The 21,356-nt window shown below is 43.7% G+C and overlaps 1 protein-coding gene across 1 annotated transcript; it reads right to left on the bottom strand.

The window, feature by feature from the left end:
- Window positions 1–9,427: 9,427 nt before the first annotated feature.
- On the bottom strand, window positions 9,428–20,278 carry SPTSSB (serine palmitoyltransferase small subunit B). The gene is made up of 2 exons (XM_075761627.1): window positions 20,212–20,278; window positions 9,428–10,932 (listed from the first exon to the last, which is right to left on the bottom strand). Exon 2 carries the CDS (start codon window positions 10,899–10,901, stop codon window positions 10,659–10,661), a length of 243 nt encoding a protein of 80 aa, XP_075617742.1. The 5' UTR covers window positions 10,902–10,932; window positions 20,212–20,278; the 3' UTR covers window positions 9,428–10,658.
- Window positions 20,279–21,356: the final 1,078 nt, after the last annotated feature.

Genomic DNA, 21,356 nt, shown 5'->3' with positions numbered 1-21,356 from the left:
TTACAAGGGAAAATCCTCCTTGTGCTGACTTCTGTTCTTCAACAGCTCCTGTCACCCATTTTGTGTTTATCAAACACCACGGCTTATTGTTTCTTGATAACCACAAACCCCAAAGCTTTTAATTTATAGTCAAGACATCTTCGGCAGCTCAGACTTTGCACTGTCTTATCAATATGCTATATTGTCAGAGAAACTCTCTTTGGTAATTACTTCTCCATTGCTTTATAATACTTAGCTGTTCTCCTGAGATTGCAAAGCATTCCTTTTTTAAAGAGGGGTGGCAGTTTTCGTGTGGCACTGGTACCTGCCTGTCCATCCATGAGAACCTGTGCAGAAAGTCCAGCCAGTTCACACAGATATGTTCAACAATTGCTTGTATTACGGTTTTTCTTTTTTCATGTAAAAGATCATGACAGGTCTTGTTACTCAGTTCAGCCTTCTTTACCAGGGTTGGGGAGCAGCCATGGCAAAAACTTAATTTTAAGCAAAAGCATGGACAGGAGCCAGGAGCTGTTGTTTTAGTACTGGCGTGTTTGTTACCTGTGCCAGGATGCACTAGACCTGAACTTCAGACTGAGAAATAATTGTTTTAAAAAAGTAAATATTTGCTCATCAGAACATGATAGGAATCTTAGATACTGTTGTACGGTAGCTGTTTGCTTTCCAGTTGCCTTTTGTAATCTTCCGTGTCTCAGCTAAAAACATCTCATGCCATTAGCCAACTAAAGGAAACCTGGTGAGAGGGTGGGTTGCGCTGAGAGGACCAGAGTGTTTCCATGCCAGTGTGGAGCCTGCACATTGGCCTCAGTAAAATGAATAAATTTCTGTACAATTTTTATTTTCAGATATTGGCACTTCAATTTCTCGTATGACAGAATATGAGAATAGCAATATGCAGCTAAAAATATTTTGCACATTATGTCTGTTAAAAACCTGTACATAAAAATTACGGCTGGCGTTGACATTTCCTAGACTTGCCTCACTCTAGCTGGCAGAGAAAACCAAGCAGAGAAAAAGCCAAAGAACAGTTCAGTGAACTTGCTCTAGAAACAAACTTGTATCCTTTGTCCGTTGGCTGGGATGTGCACTGCTTCTCTTCCCTCCATCACTGCTTTTCAGAGTGGAAACAGAGGACAGGAGTATGGTGGAGGCAGAAGTTAGATGTTTCAATGTGGATGGAAGAGCCAAAGATCGATAGTTTATAGGGGAGAAGGAGGATTAAGGAAAAGAGACTTTGTTGGTGGAAATGGGAGGTAAAACAAATGGAAACGATCCAAATTTGCAAGGGGGGCATGTGAAGCCAACTGGGAAGGGCAGAAAGGAAGGTGATACAGAAGTACAGCACTGGATGAGTTTCCTTGCACCAGCCTGGAGCAGCCCGAGCTCTGCTGTAGGGCATGCCTTCCCCGGAGCACAGCAGAGGAGAGGTGTGGAGTGGCTTTGCTTTTGTCCAGACTTGACGCCTCCTTCAGAGAGCAGTGGTAGTGTTCCAGCAGTCACTATGCCAACCTTGTATCACTGGAATAATCCTCTGAGGCAGGGTTGAACTGCAAAATAATCCAATTCAAACGGACCCGGTACAGGAAGAACCTGAGAACTAATGTGCGTGATTGTGGGTAATTTGTGCCAGAGAGTGTGGACTGATAAATGAAAATTACATGAACAGGAAAGGAAAACATGGGAGGAGGATGACAGGGATGCTCTGACCAACCAGGGGTCTGTTGGACCACTTGAGCATTTTAACATTAAGTATCTTACCAAGGGTAACCTAGGGCACTGCTGAAGTAGCAAGTTTGATAAATGTAATGGCAGTTAGCTCTTTTAGCTCTTCTTTTTTTTTTTTTTTTTTTTTTGCTTGCGACAGTCCTCTATGATGTTATATGCATTTTATAATTATTCATGAAGATAAATTCTCAGGAAGAGGTGTTGCAATTTTAGTGGGTTGAATTTTTCTTTCCACCGCTCCCATCTTGCTGGCACATGCACGAGATGGAGATCTGACACATCGCTATTAAAAGATGTCTGTGCAGGTATTGCTCAGCTATAAAATTGCAAAACCGGAACTTATTGTATGTATGATAGACTTTTAATATAAAGGCACTGGCTGTAGACTGCTCTTTGTGAGTGGAAACTTCCAAAGTGGATATAAATGCTTGCAGCTCATGATTTATTTAGGAGTATATGCATTTATATAAAAGACAACCTCAGTGATGCTAGTTTTGTTATTGAAGATTTCGAGGGAAAAACAGGTCACGTACCCAGGGCTGCTGCAATGAGATGCTTATTTCAGTGCCCAAGTCCTGTGTTCTGGTAACAAGGTTTGGACGGAGTGGCTTTGAGAGGGCACAGTAATTCTGAGTAGAAAGCTGATATTGAACTATTAGGCTCTGAGATGTTTTGGTGCCACCAAAATGTATCTGTGATAAGGAAGAGCTTTTAGATACCAAACTACTCAGATTATTGGGTAGCAGACGAGTCACATCTAGCCAGATGTGAAAGGCTTTAATACAGGAACCACTTAGCGTTTCTTGATGTTTCTCCACACCATGTGCGAGGCAGCATTGACGGCTGAACGCAGCACTAGATGTAAGTATGCACACCTCAACAGTGGTTTAATTCTACTTGATTTCATCGAGTTGCACCTTTTATTCTCATATGAGGGGAAATACTGGATGGGGAAGTAAAAAGTATTCATCTGTGTTGTGGAGAGGGCTTCTTGGGATCTGAGTATTACTTACCTTGAGTGAAATACCTGGTACGTCCTGTATTTCCTCTGGGCAAGGCACCAGCATGTGTGGAGTTGGATGCACCTGCTCGGTTTGCACCATCTTTTTTTCCAGTTGTTACTTCATAAATCACTCAATTGCTGTGCATTTGGCAGATAATTAGTGTATATGAGCTACCAGGCTTTGCTGGTTGTGCAATTTGTGGCTGTGGAAAATGCAAAGAACTGATAGAAGCTCTTTCCTCTGCCAGCCTGCTGGGTGAGGCCTTGTCACCCCGTCTTTTAATTACATTGCAACAATCCTATTACGGCCCTCTCTGATGTTAGGGTGCCTTATTCTCAGCCTGGCCTCAGTTGTTTTGTGTCAAATGCACCCTGATGTACATTTTCCCTGCGTTTCCTCTTCCTGATCTTTTTTTTTTTTTTTTTTTTTTTTTTAAATAGCAAAAGCCCATAAAGATTCATGGCATGTAACTCATCCTTGAATATGACCTTGAAATAATGAGATATTTCTGATCTACTCCATGATTATGAAGCAAAGATAGGAGCTGTCAGAAAAAATAACTGAAACAGCACCCTTGCTGACAATAAGTCTATTCCTGATGCTGCCACAATTTACCTTCGTTTCCTCCCTTCCTCCCTTTTTGCTCAGTCATTGTAAGCAAAGCAGAATCTATTTTTTTTTCATACAGATTTGCCAGATTTACCCTATTCTCCATCGTGTAGACATTTCTGCTCTCCTCTTTGCCCTGGATCTTGGCTTTTTTCTCTTGCCTGAGCACATCTCAGCACTAGGATACATATTTTGATGCAAAGGGTATGCATGCATCTTTTTAATTTCACTTTTAAACCTGGACTAAACCTGGTTTTGGTAATTTAGGGGGCTATAGCTTATCTTAGGCCACATGAAGCAATTTCTACAGCCTATTTTTTAGCTCGGAGCTTCTTATTGCAACGTAGAGGAGGCCTCAGTTATCCTGGTAACAACTCCAGGACAGCCCCACTTCAGGGCTCACTCTACTGAAACACCAGAATCAGCAGAGTTTATCAGCTCTTAGCTGTCCTGATGGAGCAACTACTGTAAAGCAGCCTCTGAAATAAGGGTGGAGCAGACACCAAGGATGACAAGTGTGAATTCTCAGAGTAATTCTTACCTCCACCTGTGAATCATAGCCTTTCAGCTAGGGAGTTTCCATAGAAGTTGCCTGTAGAGATTTTCATAACTTGGGCTTCTCAAATTCAGGCAAAATATTGCTTATTCTAAGGAATAAATATATTAAGGACAAAATTGATCATACTTTGAACCAAGGTGCCTTCATTTCGTTCAGGCTGAGTTTTCCTTCCTGTGTGTAAGGACACAGTAAAGAGGAGCCCGTTTCATTTCCACTCTTGCTGCTGGGGTCCTGGAATGAGCTCTGTGCTGTCACAGCATGCTTGGATCCAGCCTTCGGAGAACCTCGGGAACGTTACAGGCATCTGACCTCCTTTGTCAGCTGACAAACAGTGATATTACACTGAACTTTTCTGTTTTCTGAGATTTTAGGTAGTTTATTTTACCAGAACATTTTGGTAATTTCAACTCCCTTGATTGCCTTGACTACAACAAGTTTACAGCAGGGCTGCACGTTGGGTGAAGTTTGCTGTGGCTGTAGGAGCTGATGATTTGTACTTTAGAAGGAGTCTAGCTTTTCTACTGACTCCCCAGTTTTCCAGTTTCTGATCAGGCTTGGCTTGGAGGGAAGTCCTGATATGATCCAAACAAGGCACTTCAGGGCTTGTGCAGGAAAATTCTCCAGGCAGATGGAGAGCTTAGTGTAAGATAAGAAACACCATGTAATTTAGCTGGCAGAAGAGACAGATTTGCTTTTTTAATCATGATTTTGTATCCCCTTCATCTGACAGACTATTGCAGTATCTTTCTGGAAGTAATGAGGAACCCACCTGGTTTGGAAGTTTAGTAGGAGAGGATGTGGGAACCTCACCGGGATGGTAGGACAAAGTGGTGCATCCTTTATTGTGCAGTGTCCTAGATGCTGGTCTTGGGGCTCTGTTTTCCTCCTCCTCTGGGGATCAATGTCTGCAGTAGAAACTTCTTCAAAGCAGGAGGGCTGTGAAACAACAGTTGCTCACAGCTCAGCCAACCCTTCATCCCATCTGGGGCAAAAGCAGTGAAAGTCACTTTCCAAGGTGCAGCCGCAGCTCCGTGGGGAACTGGCAATTGCTGCTGCCGGCAGGGCTGTGGGGCAGGGAGAAACAAGAAGCTGATGTCTCCTGCTGTTCTACGAGCCCATCGCCACATGCTCTCTTGTCCCTGAAGAAGGTAACCAATACTCCAGAAAGGAGAGGAGTGGCTATCTTTGTCATGGTTTATCACTAAATTCTGCTATTGTCAATACCTAGATGCACACAGGGAGTCCAGATAAATGAATTCTTATCTTATCTTGGCTAGGAAGATATCTGGAGTTACCAGAGAGAAATGGGCTCCATGTGAAAAGCAGTTTGTGGCAGGATATCAGTAACTCGGTGATATAGCTGCGGTTTGGTATTTTAGGAGTAAATAATTAAAATGACTTGGGTAGGGGCCAACTCGCGCACTGCGAGAGGGCAGCACTGCTTTTGATGCAACATTGAATATTGATAGTTTTGTGTGATTATGAGAAAGTTATTACAAGTTCAGTAATATTTAATTTGAAAATTAGCCTTTTCTGTTTTAATTTTCAAATGCTCAGCTTGACACGCTGCCAGTTGTCATTGTCTCTGCCCCAGGGTGCAGTAATTCATCTGCAAGAATAGACCAAATTTCAGCAAATGCATTCTGGTGCTGCGCAAGTGTGATTTGCAGTTCGTATGGTTCTGCTGATTGTTACTATACCCTGCTGTACTGCTTTTGCGATGGCTTAAATAGATATTTGATTGTTTTTTGCCTAGCTTCCAAGTAATTAGGTAAATGAAACTCTAGAAATGGAGCATTGCTTTGGTAAGAGGTGAAGGGATGAAGGGAGACAGATGCAACATACTGTATTCACAGTCCTCGATGGTATGTGCTGTGTGTGTGCTGGGCAGGGCTAATTCTGCCTGTACGAGATGACCAGGACAACATCTGACCTTTGCAGTAGTGCAGCAGAAACTTCCTACCACAGAGATTAGAGTGGTTTCCCTTTACATACCATTTTTATTTGTAGGCAAGTTTCCAAGAGGTTTGAAAGCTGGAGAGGGACTGTTTACAAGGGCATGTAGTGACAGGACAAGGGGGAATGGCCTTAAGCTGAAGGAGGGGAGATTTAAATCAGATATTAGGAAGAAATTCTTCCCTGTGAGGGTGCTGAGGCCCTGGCACAGGTTGCCCAGAGAGGTTGTGGAGGCCCAATCCCTGGAAGTGTTGAAGACCAGGTTGGATGGGGCTTTGGGCAACCTGGAGGGTGTCCCTCCAGGGGGGTGGAACTGGATGGACTTTGAGGTCCCTTCCAACCCAAACCAGACTGGGATTCCATGATTCTCTGATCTCTGCGGAGGCACGTTTCTCACACACTGTAGTTCTTGCATGCTATTGTTTGATGATATCTGTTTGCTGTTTTGGAAGGTTTATCTAAAACAGGGCCTTTATGAAAATGATTATTTAAAATATGTTAATGACGTCTTTCACTTGATGAAAACTTTAGGACCTTTTTACCTTTAACTATAACTGTATGAATCATTGCAAGTGAAAAAACCCAACTTTTCCCACTGAATTTGCACTCAAAGCAAGAATCTTAAATTATGGCCAAATAATAGCAATAATACAGAAAAAAACTTGTACTTGAACATCCTTAAGATTTCAAAACATCATAAACAGGGGGTCTCATTTTTCAGGGAATTCCATGTAGATGAAGTCAGATGAAGATGGCCTGTGTCTGAGTGACTGGTTTGAACCAGATGCCCTGAAGATGTGTAGGATAGGCAATGGCAGCGCTTCCCCTCCAGCTGCCTTGGACTGTTTTGCCAGTCTTTTCTAGAAAGATCAAAAAAATAAGGAGGAAATAGAGCTTTCTCTTTCTTCTGTTGAGTAAGCAGTCAGGCAGGAGCCACTGTGAGGCTCTCTGGAGGTATGAAAAGGACTGGGAATGTCACACTTCAAATAAGTTAGCACTACATTTAGTCACTGCTTGCGTAAACTGAGTTTAGCTGGCAGCCGATCATCAGAGATGTCTGTATCTCGCTGACGACCCTCTGAGCTATAAACTGCTGCTACCCTATTTCAAGCTCTGCATTTTAGTTCACGTGATAAAAGGAGTGCACCCAAATAGCTTAGAAATAAGCCTGCTAGATGTGCAGGGTCACTGGTGGCGATGCTGATCCCTACGTTTCCTATGCAAGACCACCGCTAAGGAAAAGGTCCTTGGGAAGTCTTTTTTAATAGTCTTGGGTAAAGGCTGCCTGGAGGGGCTTCAGGAAGAAGCTTCTGGAGCTTCATGGTCTGGATGCATGCACGTGTAGTTGCCTTCGGTAATGGATTTGGGAGACGATCCATGAAATGGGCCAGGAAGCCTTTACGGCAGGATAAATGCTATCTTTGATTAAATGAAATTAAGAAAATGAATTTTAAACAAGTGAAGTAGGGTGCTGGCCAGCTGAGCCCAAAAATTTCTCAGTGCTTCATTTAATGATGCAGTTGTACTTTCATGGTGAATGCAACTGGAACTGATTCATCTCCCTTTCTGCTTTTGTTTCATTTATCACTGTTGGATTATTGGTTCTATTTACTCTTAACATAGTCCTTTCATTTGCTTTTTTTGGTCTAAAAACTTCCAGCTGCTGTGATCAGCCTGAACTACAATTAGCAGAGGGTAATAATAGAGCGATTAACTACATTTAACATGGGGTAACAATGAAGCAGGAGAAAAGAGTGCCCTGCCCAGGTGTTTTATAAAGAGCCTGACACTATACTTTTCACAATGGCGTTGCCTATACACTGTACATACCAAACCGTCTGCTGGTGTTACTGGTGGCTCTCCGAAACATGACCCTCTTCTTGTGGCTTGTTGCTATTACAGCAAACGGCGCTTCCATGTTAGTGTGCGGATGTAATCTGATGCAAAACCTCTTTCCAGCCTGTATGAACGGCTTCATCGACAGGGAAAAGGATTTCAAAACTGGAGCAGAGTTTCCTAAGCTGTGGTGTGGTCTCAGGCTGTCAAAAGTGGTGTCCTACCTCCTCTCTCTTTCAGCCAGGGAAAAAATGTTCACTGCTGTGTGCCAAAAATGCTTTGAAATCTCCTGCTGGAACCCACTAATTTTGAATATTAAGTAGCTAGAGTTATTTCAGCTTTTCTAATAGGAGAAGTGAAAAGAGTTGGAAAAATCTCAAAAGGTCTTTTAGCAGAGAGACATTATTTTTAGCTGTCTCTTTCCTTCCTGGTGACTACCTCTTGCCCCAAAATTTTACATTTTAGTAAAGAAGCTGAAGAATGCACACAAAAAAAAGTGTTTTCACTTAAGTAAGGCCGCGGGGACCCTCCCAAAGAGAAACTGCTGCTGTTTTCCTCCATCTTCCGAGCACCTCCTGCAAAGCTAAACAAAGATAACAGGAATAATAAGGAAGAGAAGTGCTTTACAGGAATTCCACCATGAGATGTTGGTGGAAATTCCCTCTTCCTGAACAAAGCGGTTTGCTTGTTCTGATTGCTTTAAGTTAAAAGTTTAAATAGCAACATTACATCAGGGTGTGTGCTCCTTGAGATATAAGACCCAGCCTTTGCATACCTGTATGAAAGTGTTTTTCCTTGTACTCCTAAAAGCATGGCAATTGTGTTTGATCCCATTGGGAACAAATAACCTTTTTGAGAAATTAAAAAATATGATGTTATTGGAAACAGGATTGATGAGAAGATGCCATAATATTTACGTCATCACATTATCTACTTAAAAAGTAGAATCTTTTGAAAATAAGATATTGGGAAGCATTTTTGGTTCAAGCACCAATTTGCTAGGTAAATATTTTCATTTTTTCACCTCCAACATTTGTGTTGTTACTTTTATTCAATTTTCTAGACTGCTTTCATAGAAATTTTCACAGATACTTGACATTTTTCATCTCCTCCAATGATTACAGCTTGGTACCTCATATTTCCAGGTTAACAACTGTGATTAAACTGATAGGACGGCTAAGTCTTCGGCTCCCATTTGAGCCTGAACCACTCAATTGTTGTGCCACCAGCACACAAAGATATTTGTTGCCTTAATTTGAAGCACATCAGTGGTTGTCCGCAGGAGAATTCAGGCACATCCATGATCTGCTGGTATTGGCAATATGAACAAGTGGCTCCGGTGTGAGCCAGAGCCTGAACACAACTAGCAACTATGATACGACGAACGTGGCTCCTTATGAGCATGAGACCTGCGCATCTCCGAGAGTTGCCTTCAGGACCTTGTGAATAGGTCTGCGAAGCAGGATCTTCAATGAAGTTTCTGGTTTTTTGGTAGTGTTTTTTTTTTCCTTTTTTTTCCTCCCCCCCCACCAGATAGAGGAGAGGCCTTGGGCTGGAGCACTAATGAGGATGAACATGGCATTCCACACATGGATCCATTTCAGGGGCTCTGAAACTTTGCCCCAAAACATTCGCAACAACTAATCTGTTTGCCATGGTGTCAGCCTGGCCCACACACATCCAGGATATTTATGAACAAATAGAAAATACAGGAAAAGCTGAGTCATGCACTGAAATGTTGTTTCTGAAGAATAAAATTTTATTTTTTTCTGAAAAAACTGCATACACATGTTCAGATCTGTTCAACCTTCAAAACATGTCTTCATTTCCAAACAGGTTCTTTTAAGCATGCAGGACCCCTCTGCAGCTTGATAAAGAAGTTAAGAGGGTTTTTTTTTAATCCTGTAACTGTGCAAACATCATTTGGAAGCTATTTACATTTTGCATCTCTCACTTCTACTAACAGTAGCATCAGCTGTTAGATACATGCACTGTATAGCTATAACTTCTGATTTGGCATTGACATTTGATTTAGGTGTAGAGTGAAAACCAAGGAAACCTTCCTATGTTCAAGAAACTCCCCACAGGCAATTACAATAAATCTAATTTCTTCTTTATAAAGGAGATCTCTTTATGCACGCAGACGTCCCTGCAGTTATTAAAATATTACTTCCACTCTATTTGCTGGATCACCTTCCTCTGGTGCACACCTGCACTTTGCTTGCCTTGGTGAACGGGAGCAGAGAGAAAAGATGTGTTGGCTTTTATCAGAGGCGGCAGGAGTGCACTGAAACAGAGCCAGTTCTGTTTCCTTCTGTCATTTGCAGTAAACTGCAAGATTACCTGTAGTATGGGTTTTCTACTATCTTAGACCATCTAAACTCAGATGCAGCAACTTAAATGCAAGAAGTTGGATTCAAGTTCATACTGCTATTACTTTCTCTTCTAATTTCCTCTCTCATCCATTAAAAAACAGAAGTCAATAACCAGCCAGATGTTAGTACTTCAATCATACTGTTTACTCATCTTATATTCTCTAACCTGGGTCAAAGAAGGCATGGTATGGTTTGCCACTGCACTCTGCTGGCAGAACTACTTTGCGTATAACGAGTGTAGTACCCCTCCTCGCAGCCATCATAAACAGTCTTTGCTGTTTCATACATCCCAGTGTGATTCAATTAGGGTGCTGAAAGTGGGAGCGAGTTGAATGTTAGATAAACGTGGCATTCCAGGTGATGTGTGCATTATCATGCCGCAAAAGCTGGCCTGTGTTTCATTTAACAGGGACTGTGCAGCCAGTAGTCAGTGCATTATTCTGGTTTTCAGCTACGGTTGTTAAGCAAGCCATGTTTTGTAAGAGAAAATGGTATTTTCATAACTGCAAAACTGCGTCAGAATAAATACACAAAATTGAAGAAGACATTGCATTTCACAAGTTGCAAGAGGTGCTAATCACTACTCAGGCAAGTTCAGTTCACGATGGAAACTGTGCTTTCAGGCTGGCCTCCAAATATCTGGGAGAAGAACTCAAAAGCCAGGCGGACGTGGATGGGGACGAAGACGTAAGCCGTGTACACCACCATAGCGAAAACAGTCACGGTGATGGTGTGGAACATGGACCGCTCCCAGGGCTCCAGCACGTAGCTGCAGGTGATCAGTAGGTACTGGTAGTACAGCCAATAGATAGAGTCCTTCACACGCTTAATATCCATCTTCAGCTTTCAGTGCTTTTAAGAAGATGACCTGTAACAATAGAGAAGTCTGCATTACAGCTGCAGTGGAAAGAAAGACCTGGAACTAAAAAATGCTGATACCAATGCAAGTTACCAAATGCAAGTTTGATACCACATGCAATTGTTACATAAAATACAGTTCAAACAGAAATAACACATCAGTGCCATCACCAGCCTCTGCTGCCCTGGAGCAGAGGAAAACAACCTTTAGGTCTAGCAACTGCTACTTGCAGTTATTGAAGCGGTATCAGTTGGGCACTCTCAATTCTTATGTTCTGATTATAAGTGAGTTTTGCTGTTCATTCTGAAGTAGGAATTAAAACCACATTAGCTTACAAAGGCACAAGGTTCACGTGGAAGTCAGGGAGATAGGCATTTAAAAGGGAAGGCTTTGGGCCAGCTTCCATAAATGTGGACGGCAGACTCATGCTCTGTAATAAAGATGAAATTCAAAGTACTGCTCTGTAAAAACTCCTCTGCTTACTTTTGATGATAATTTTTATTATTCTGCAATTGTTGGGAATAAAGAAAAGATGAGCTATGAAAGGGAGGGAAAAAAGTAATCTAAAGAAGTTTTTTCAGCTCATTCCAAAGAAATAAGATACATTACAGATTAAAATACTATATAATGTCAGTTAGAAGTCTAGGAAAGATTTTCCTTTCAGGTAATACATTTATGCATTCATCCTGCCCATCTCCACACAGAAAAGAGAATGGCTGAGCAAGTATTAACTAGGAAATGGGTTTTGCCTTTTACTGTTTTTTGTTAAAATTGCTTTTTGGTATTTTAAATAATCTTTAAATTCAGGCTAAAAACATCTACTTAGAGAAAATACAGAGACAGAACGATAAGCAACTCTACGAGGCTTCACAGAGGGACTCCTTTATTTTGGGGGTTGAGTTTTAGGACACGCATGCTGACCAGGTCAGCTTACAGTAAAAGGGAACACAGCAAATTTTAGTCCTGCTGGTAAACTTTCCAATGTATCATTTTGTTCTACACTTCTGTTGCCTAAAATGCCCGGAACAGAGATGCTCGGACATGTCATGTCCCTCCAGTCTTGTGTTTGTAGTGAGTTTTGAGCAACAGAAATTTTCTGCCCTTTAAGGCAACAAATTCTAAGGTAGCACTGGAAAATTTGCGGCCTGTGGTTAATAATAATGATGGGCCACTGGTATAGGACAAATATATTACAATATTCATGGTTGACTGCCTCTGGAGACTGTACAATATATTCTGGTGGTATGTGGGTATTTACCGAAGGGAAGACAAATTACCAATAAAAAGGATCCTGGTTTGTTTTGTAACAGCTTTACTTTGGTTACTGATGTGTAAAATGTTTGTCTGACAGATGCACTGTTAAGTGCACAGACCTTGACAGATCGTATTTCTCCACCTTTCTTCCTTTAGGTCACTGGTACTGCCAGTTCACCATTCCTGCATTAAATTACAAGTGGAGCATCCTGCCAGGCTAACTTACACCTCGCTGTCTGGAGACACTGCAAGGTAGATATTTGCTTCTTTCTCTTTGGGAAAGCAACAACTGCAGGCTCACCCTAAGTGTGGCAGACTGCCTGACTGAATTGGCACTTCAAGTGCCTGTCCAACGCTGTTGATAAGGGAGCTGACTGTCTTTCTTCCCCCTCCTTCATCCATGTGCTGGCTCCTTTCCCGGTGTTTCTCCTCCCATCCCTCGGCTCCCTGTCCAGACCTTCTCATGTCTGTTCCCTAGTTGCTCCTCAACTCTCAACACCCCTATGAACCCAACCTCTTTGCTGGCAACAAGCGCGGTGAAACTGTAAACAGCGTGCATTAAAAAAGGGAGGGAGGCTTGTTTGTGTTAGCTGATTTTTATGCAGAAAACTTTCTGTACTTGCCCCATCACCCAGCTAGCATTTACTGTCCACCAGCTCCTCTTTTTCTGTGCCCTCCAACCATCAGTACCTACCCCAATATATCTTTTTTTTCCCTTCCTTCTCCCAAAGCAGTCCATTCCTTTCCCTTCCACGTTCTCTGTACCTCCTAGACTACATGTCCTAGGCCAAGAGGCCACCTACAATGCTTTTTGGGGGACAGATCACTTACATTTTAAATCTAGCAGTGACTGTCTTTGCTGTGAACAGCTTTACTTGCAAGGGCACAGGCTGAGGAGAAAGGCCACCATTGGTTTCTGGCCTGGTATGAATGGAAGATGATTCCTTTCAGATAAATTAAGGCAGAACTCAAGAGAGGCCTTAAAGCCTTGTAAATATTGCAAAGCCTGTAACAGAAATGGCACAGCTGGCAAACTGTGACTCACTGGGAGCCAAAAGTGTCTCTATTTATACCTTCTGCAAAAAGAGCAGCATTTTTCAATGAAGAGGTTAAGCCCTTTCCTATAGAATTGAAAGGAAAACGATAAAGGCCCTCTCATGCTATCTAGGATTATGGTATTTACACTGGGGTTATACCTGTGCTAGTTAAACTCATACCTTTCTTGGGTAAATATCTGTTAAGCCTGACCTGCACACAGAGGAACTGCAAGGCTGGAGCGCTTGCAGTGGGTGTTTAAGGCTACGAGGTTATCAGAGGGGTGCTGCAGTCATTTTGAGGGGGAGAGATCCCAGGCGAACGGAGCTTTCTGCCCGCAGCAGCACACACACCGGTATATCTCAATGCAGAGCTGGTATATTGGCATTTCCAAAGATGGGAAAAGAATTCCCCAAGCTGATTTTACTGGTATTAGACCAGTCTACCAGGCTGCAGACTCACCACTATCACTTCCTAGACATTGCTGTCTTGGAGGGATATATGAATAAAGTATGAAGTAATTAAAATAAGGAGCAAACCTTTTGATTTATACCAAAGTCCTTGTTACGCTTTCTCCAGCCTGGGGACTGTGTTTCCATTCAGCTGGGTCACCAAGTCCTAGCAGCCAGCATGTGTTTCTTCAGTTCTTTCTGTTCACGGCACAGGGGGATAACGCCATCCCCATCCCCAGGCACTCAGACAGACCTGTAACGGGACTCCCTGGACTACCAGCAAGAATGCAAGCCATCTTAATGGAGGGACCACTCGGTCTCCAAATGAATGATAGAGGTTGAGATAAATAAAAGACAAACAGTCAAATTACAGTCTCTGGCCTTACCGCTAAGGCGCTTCCCCTGCATTTAATCTACCCAGAGACTTTCTCCATTAGTAGGACTGTCTTGGAAATGCAGCAAACATGAGGGGTGTCCTGGGATAATGTAATTCGAGATGCATAATTTATAAAAGGAAAACATAGGAGGGAAGGAGAAAGGCCACCTTATACCAACTACTCAGTCAGTGGTATGCAAGAATCCACTGCGTTACTGTGACATAGATACCTTTTCTGAAGGTATTTGCATTATTTCAAGGCCAATTTTAAGCATAAGCAGTAGCCCAAAGCTCCACACCTCCGGAGGTCTCAGGCAGCCTTCCCACCCACGCCAATTACCTTGTAGCAATGATCAAAGCGAATGGCAGATCACTACATGAACAGAAACTCTTGAGGCTAAAAATTCTATGTTACAACAGGACTTGCCCTGCAGACACTTCCACTTACATTTTTAAGCATTACTGATTTTTATTACATTAATGCTGCAATCAGGTGGCGCTCTGAGTTGAAAGGGTCCTGCATTATTAGCTCATCAGTTCCCAATATTCCAGAACAGGAGATAGTTTGCTGTTATGCAATTTTAACTTAGTGCTCATTTGTCTACAAATTTGAATTTAAGTGTTCAGCAGCATTGTGGAAATGCCTTCCTGTTTAGAGGCCATGGGACTGTTACAACCAGCTATGAATAAAATGAATAGAATTCAGCTTCTAAAGCCATTAAGCAATATTCAAATTATTTTCAGCAATTTCACCTCCAAGCAAAAAAGCAAGAAGAGAAACCTGTAAAGCAGCTTTTATTAAGTGGCAACCTGATTTTCTTGCTTGTTGACACATGTCTCTGATTAGGGCAGCTGAAAAGATAAATCATCATCAAAAAAAGTCCTGGGTTTCATTTAGGAGCATGCCTAAATCTCAAAAAAAAATTTAAAAAATTAAATAACCGTAGTTCCCAGTGTTAGCACTAGCGTTTAGAGTTGTAATGTGATGTAAGTGTTAGGTACTTTACTATATAATTTCTGTTTTGAGCTACAGGGTTTTGGGGACTTTGTTCCCACTAGCAGTCTGCAAGTCTGACTGGTGGCTGACAGCACCTGGCAAAATGCACCTGCTGGGAAATTCCTCTGGAAAAAAACCCACATTCTTGCAGGGGAACTGGGATAGACTGGTTTCCAAAGAATGCTTGAAAAACACCTTATACCCTCAGCAGAAGAGTTCGGTTGGCTTAGACATATAGAGAAAAAGGGTTTCCAACATATATTCAGGTCTAGATAACTTTATCTAGAGTGGGGATAGCCCCATAATCATTAAACAGGTGGTCTCTGGTGCTTTCAATGTGAAGTAGGGTCAAGTGTCATGAACAAGGTAGGAAGGAAAAACAAGCAAACAGCCAATCCATCCCCAAAATACAAATATTTAATTGGCTAAAAATTGGCCATTTGCTAAATAATTGCTGTGATAGCACAGAAGCAAGAGTTGGTTGGTCTCGCAGAATCCTAAGGGATTGCAGTCATGGTGAAGCTTAAATAAAACCCTGCTCCAGGCCCCTGAGGCTTCTATTTGGTCTCCTGTGCAGGACACCCACAATATGCAGGCTCCAAATGGCAGATGTGACGAGGCAAAGTGCAATAACTATTTTAAAGTTGTCTAATATGTGAATAATTTCAGCTATTAGAGGAATGTATAGTTATGCCCTTTGGGTATTTGAAATAAATATCCTTTCTGCAAGTTATTTATCTATAACCATTCTTACTTATTTGTTGTTTTATTGTGTTAGATGGGTTTGTTCTGCTGTTACTCAGACAGAATATCCTGACTTATCCAAGGCACCAGTCTTGTCCTTCTTAATGCTAACATAACTCTGGGATGAACCCACTGATTTTATGTAGACCGACATTTCTGTAAGTGCAAATAGAACAAAGGGATTCACGTTCCCAGTTCATCATGCATTTGCTTTAATATGCTTTATTTAGCGAGCACCAAGCATAGCACATAAGGAATTAAACACAGGTCCTGTGGACCAGTAATCAAGAAATCTAGATGAGGCAGCAGTTAAAATGGTGCAGAGAATCTGAATGCCAGCATTTCCCGGGGACACCGTCTCAGTCTGTTCCTCTGTTGCATCTGTGCTGCTCAGATTCCCCATACGCAGCGTGGCCCGTGGCCATATAGCATCAGCTCAGCCTAGAAAGCTGCCTATTACCTGCTGACAAGCAGAACCCTCAGGTTACTGTAGTACTTACACATGGATGTTTAAATGTACCCTAAAGCTTGTTTTCACAGGGAGGTAATGCCAGACAAAGTGAATGAGAACAATAATCACAGCACAGCTCCCACTGTGGACAACTGTGCACCATTAAAAATGTCTTTACATATAGATCTTAATAACTAACCCCCTTCCTCTAATTCTGAAGTAAAAATGCACAGCAGCAGCAAGGCCATCTCTGGTTTCTCTTCCTCAGCATTCATCTCCCTGAATCAGCACCTCATCACATGCTTGGCCATACATTACTGCCAGCTACTGTGCTACAGGAATTGTAAGCTCTTCTTACGTACTTGTTCTTGCCACCATCTATGCAACACCAGAATGAAGTTCAGAGCTGGTAGAATTTTATTGCTGTACATGACTCAGACATTTTGCATGTGGGTGAACATGGTTCAACTGTGCCTATGGGGTTTTTTTGGAAAAAAATCTTCCAGGAGTGGAAAAATACTTCAGGAGTGGAAACAGGCAGAAAAGGCAATGGCATTTTCAGCCATGTTTCTGCTTTACCTTGCTCAGGAGAAGGAACTCCAACATCTTCTGAACCTGTCAACACTAACCTTCCCTCCTGCTAACATTAGTGGTAGCGCGTAGGTGCCATTTTGTGTCTTTTAAATGGAAAAAGTTACATAATGCATACAAGACCTAGGAATCTAACAAACACCTTGCGCTGTTGACAAAGTCTTCCTTTTACCTTTGGTAGATTCAAACAAAACAGCAAAACACTTACTGAGTGGCAGTACAGGAATGGCAATGCCACACCTGCACAAAATCTGAGCCAGACTTCCTCGTCTCCAGCTCTGAATGCAGACTAGTCCTCATGTGCACGCTCCTTCAACAGCTCTTCGGTAATACTGTACTCCCAAGCATTAGCTTGGTGCTGTGATTTACTGCATGGACACATCTGTAACCGGAGCAAATGGATTCTGGTCAGACTGTCCTTCCACTTGGACTGCGGTACACCCAGATGATTTCTGAAATAGCATTTGTTCCTTCAGTCAAGTTATCGTGTACACAGATCAAGTGTATGATGGCCTACAACAATGCAGGAAGTAATTTTAAATGTGATATATGAACTGTTGACCCTCAAGAAAAGAGAGGATGATCTGCAGCACCTATCTCGCTTAGAGAGAGGCTCCCAGCCATTCAACTAACAGCACAGCAGTTGAAAAGAGTTAATGTTTCAGAGAGTTAACTACTCTCTGAAAACTGTAGGCTGCTTCTAGCAAAAAAGAAAAAAATTAAAAACTCCCTTAACTTTGAAGTCTGGCTTATTTATTGGTGCACTCTCCTGTCTCTGCACTCAGGTGCAGAGGAAATAGAAGATGCAGCTCCTTTATAACAAAAACAATCTTGGAGCAGCTCTGTCCCATTTTCTTCCAAGGCCAAATTAATTTTTTAAAGAATTTTCTGTTCTTCCCTCTGAAGTTTTCTCTGCCATTTTCTTACATAACTAGCTGCTGCTTAAAATTTAGGTACAAACCCCTTCCTTTCCAGCTTTCTCTGGCCTCCGAGTCCCCCCTCCCATGACAGGGCTTGCACGTTGGAGCAGAACTGCCAGAGAAGACAGGTAAATTGGCAAGTTGAAGTTTCAGGGCAAGCTTTCCCTGTATTTTCAGCATAAGCATAGTTTATTAGCATGGTTTTCAATGAGCCGATTCCCAAGCAAGACCTCAAATTTGTGACTAGAGACTAGCACCAGGTTTAAATTGCAAATACTTAAAAATTGAGAGTTCTTGAAGAACTGTTCCAGGAGGGATCTTAGAGGAGTTTTGGCTTGGCTCTTGGTGACAAGCCTCCGTTCCTGCAGGACTTTTCCTATTTGGGACATCGGCTAGATCCTTCAAGGGGACTTAAAGTTCAGAAGGTTGTGTAAACACATCACTGTATAAACAAAATAGCTAAGATGTTTGGGCTCTACAAAAAAGATTTACTTTCAAATGTACTTATTTTATTCAGACTTCTTTGTTGTGCTCTGAGTCATTTCTGAAGCAGCTGGAAATAATAGCTGGTCTTGGGTTAGATGTAACATGAGAAGGTGAATACTGTCATAGTTATGACAGGCATTAGTAGAAAACAGGTACCAAACTCTTGTGCAAGTGCATCTCCTTTGAGATCTAATGAAAGGAAGCAGTGTTGCACCATGCCGGTTATTGGTCTACAAGGGGAAAAGAAAAATGAAGTGAGATACTTGCAGCAGATAAGTAAAAAGGGAGATTTCACGTTTTTCACAGAAACTGGTTTAACTCCATATATGCAATAAGGAACAACTTCCTTGCAGGCCCCTTCATCCCTATGTGCAAACAGTTTTGAACAGAAAAAACTATTGATATAGCAGAATACTCCTCAAGTGTGAGGAGGGCAAAGCCATCCTTAATTTTTGGAGGGGAGAACACAGGGAATACTCCTGTTCAGCTGGACAGCAGGGCAAGACAAGGCTCTTCAACACTGCAACATGCCACCGTGCTGATTTCTCCTGAAGAGTGGTAGGGGCTGGATTATGTTGAATTTAACTAGAGCAGACAGCGCAGGTGAAGAGAAAGGAGGAGGTTTCCAGAGTGACCTGCTGACATCTTACTTCAGGTGGTTTGCACATGCCTATATACACACATGTGAGGCAGTGGGAGCAGAGAAGCAAGCAAGGCAAGGCGGGTTTCCCTCTGCAGGGACACAGCCAAGCATCACATCACAGCCCCACCACACGGGCTCCTCTCCTCCTGGGGTGCTGCTTTGGAGGATACTCACTCAGCTCTACACCAGGACTGTGGCCAGGTTTGAGGTATGCAACTACTACACAAATTAAAAGCTCAGTAAAAATGGGATCAGCAGAACATACTGCAGAGCAATGATGCTTTTTCCTATCCGTCAGCTGGAACACCTGAGTCTTGGCACCATTCACTACATCAGAAGTCCTGGATGCTTTTTTGGGCACAGGGGTGACGGAGCAAGGATTCCTGTGGCCCTGAGCTGCTCTCCAGGCAGCCTTTCACCACACCTCCCATTGCTGCTAGATGAACAAGGTACACGCTCTGTACGGAGCTTCCCTGCCAAACCCACACCACCTAGAAATCATTCCAAGGACTCGCAGAATTGCTCTCAAGACATAATTATTTTTGCCATACTCATGATATTCATGAGCAAAAGATGAACAAATATCCCCATTCCTAAAGCATTTTAAAATACACAGTCCAAAAAGTACCATGAGTACTGATGAAGTAACAGCATTTATTACAGGGATCCTCCTCTATACTATCCCAACTCCGCTCATACAACAGGGAGGTACTCTTGCACCTACTTCACACTGAGGGATTACTCTAAGCAACCAGCAACTCTAAGAAAACCAGAGCAGAAATCTGCAAATAGCAAGCATTGCCACCACACTGGTACGAGTGGCACCCTCACCTTCCCTCCTCCACCACTCCCCACTTACTTCAACCTTTTTACTTCTGGGTGTTTGACTTCTTTTCAGTGAATCCCTGCTAAGGCAAACCATCTTCCCGACAGCTGCATCACCAATGACACCTGGAAATCTCTGACCACAGGTCTACAGCAACAAGTCCAGGGAGACCTTGCTCAAGGCTGTAGGTCCTTCTGCAATGCCACCAGCCAACAGCTACCTTGGGGAAGGCACACAGAGCAAACCCCAGAGGCGTTACAGCTGCTGCTCCTGCGCTAAGGCCTTGGCTCCAGCGCTCCTTCCCGAGCTGCTGCTGGTGATGGCAGCGCAGGGTACGCGGCTCCGCTCGGCCAAGGTCACCGGCCCCTTGATTTGGGGAAGCCCCGGGACGGCGCCTCCGCCGTGATGCCCTTGGGCGAGCGGAGCAGGGCCCGACCGCCGGCACCGCCACCCCCCCCCCCCCGGCACGCCAAAGCCGGGACCCCGCGCTCCCGGGCACCGCGCCGCCCTCACCTCCGCTCCGCGGGCTGCCGCGCACCGCTCCGCGCACCACCACTCCCCAACCCGGCACTGCCGCCGCGCTTAAATACCTACCGCACGGCTCCGCGCCCCGCCGGCCGCGGCCGCGCCGGGGGCCGGTCCCCGCCGCTCCGCTCTGCTCCGCTCCTCTCCGCGCCGCGCCGCTCCGCCCCGCCCCGCTGCCGCAGCAGCTGCGAGCGTCTGGCTGCTGCGTTGGGGTTCGCAGCGCGGGGGGGGGGGGGGGGGGGGGGGAGCAGAGCCAGGCTCGGGGAAACCCGTGGGATTTAGCGGGCTGTCACCTCCGGAACGCGGAGCCGCGGTGTTTAATGTTTTCCTGCGATCCTGTGTCTATAGGCGGCATCTGCTTAATGCACTTGCGTAATGCGCTTCGTCTCCCCGGGAGCAGGGGCGCTCCGGTGAACCAGACGCCGGCTGTACCAACCTTGCCCTGGACATCTGGCGCCCAACTGGCTTCTAGTTACTGTCGATGCTTTATATTGTACGCGTACCTTGTAATAGATAAGCTTATAATATGGGTTATAGCATGGCTGGGGGAGGCTGGGTGCCCCAAGGGGTGCCCGGGGGTGCTGCAGGTACCTGGGAGCTCCCCAGCTCGAAGGGGCTGAGTGGGAAAGACCTGAGCATTGGGATGTGCTACAGCATGGCTGTGAGAAACCACTGTTACGGGCGTGTGAAGAGGAGAACAGTGATAATGGATCAGATGAGATGTTTCCAGAAAAAGAGAGAGATGGATGGACAAGTACTTACAGGACTTTGTCTGAAATCCCGCAAAATACTACATGGTGCTGCTAGCCTCGTTTAGGTTTCCTTAGCTTATTCTGCCCCCGATATAAAAAAGCATGATTTAGTGTCCTGCTCGCTACCAAAGAGCTGTTTAAGAACTTAACTTTGCAGTATGAGTGAGAAATAAAAGTAACAGAAAGCCTTTGTTCGCTGTTTTCCCCTCGGGCAGCAGGATACCAGGTACAATCTCATTCACTAAGCAAAGCAATTGCAGAGACCTGGTCTTGACAGGCTGATCCTATTTATCACCCTTCAAAACTGTTACTGTGTGATGCTAATTAAGCGATAAACTAGTGACATTAAGAAAGGGTGGGTTTTGTCTTGTGTTCTTTCAT

This window comes from Balearica regulorum, chromosome 9, assembly GCF_011004875.1.
Source record: "Balearica regulorum gibbericeps isolate bBalReg1 chromosome 9, bBalReg1.pri, whole genome shotgun sequence".
Lineage (NCBI taxonomy): Eukaryota > Metazoa > Chordata > Aves > Gruiformes > Gruidae > Balearica > Balearica regulorum.
This window is presented reverse-complemented; position numbering and strand designations above follow the sequence as displayed.

Coding starts and splice junctions, on each gene's coding strand:
- SPTSSB (XM_075761627.1), bottom strand. CDS start 10,901: ATGGATATTAAGCGTGTGAAGGACTCTATCTATTGGCTGTACTACCAG.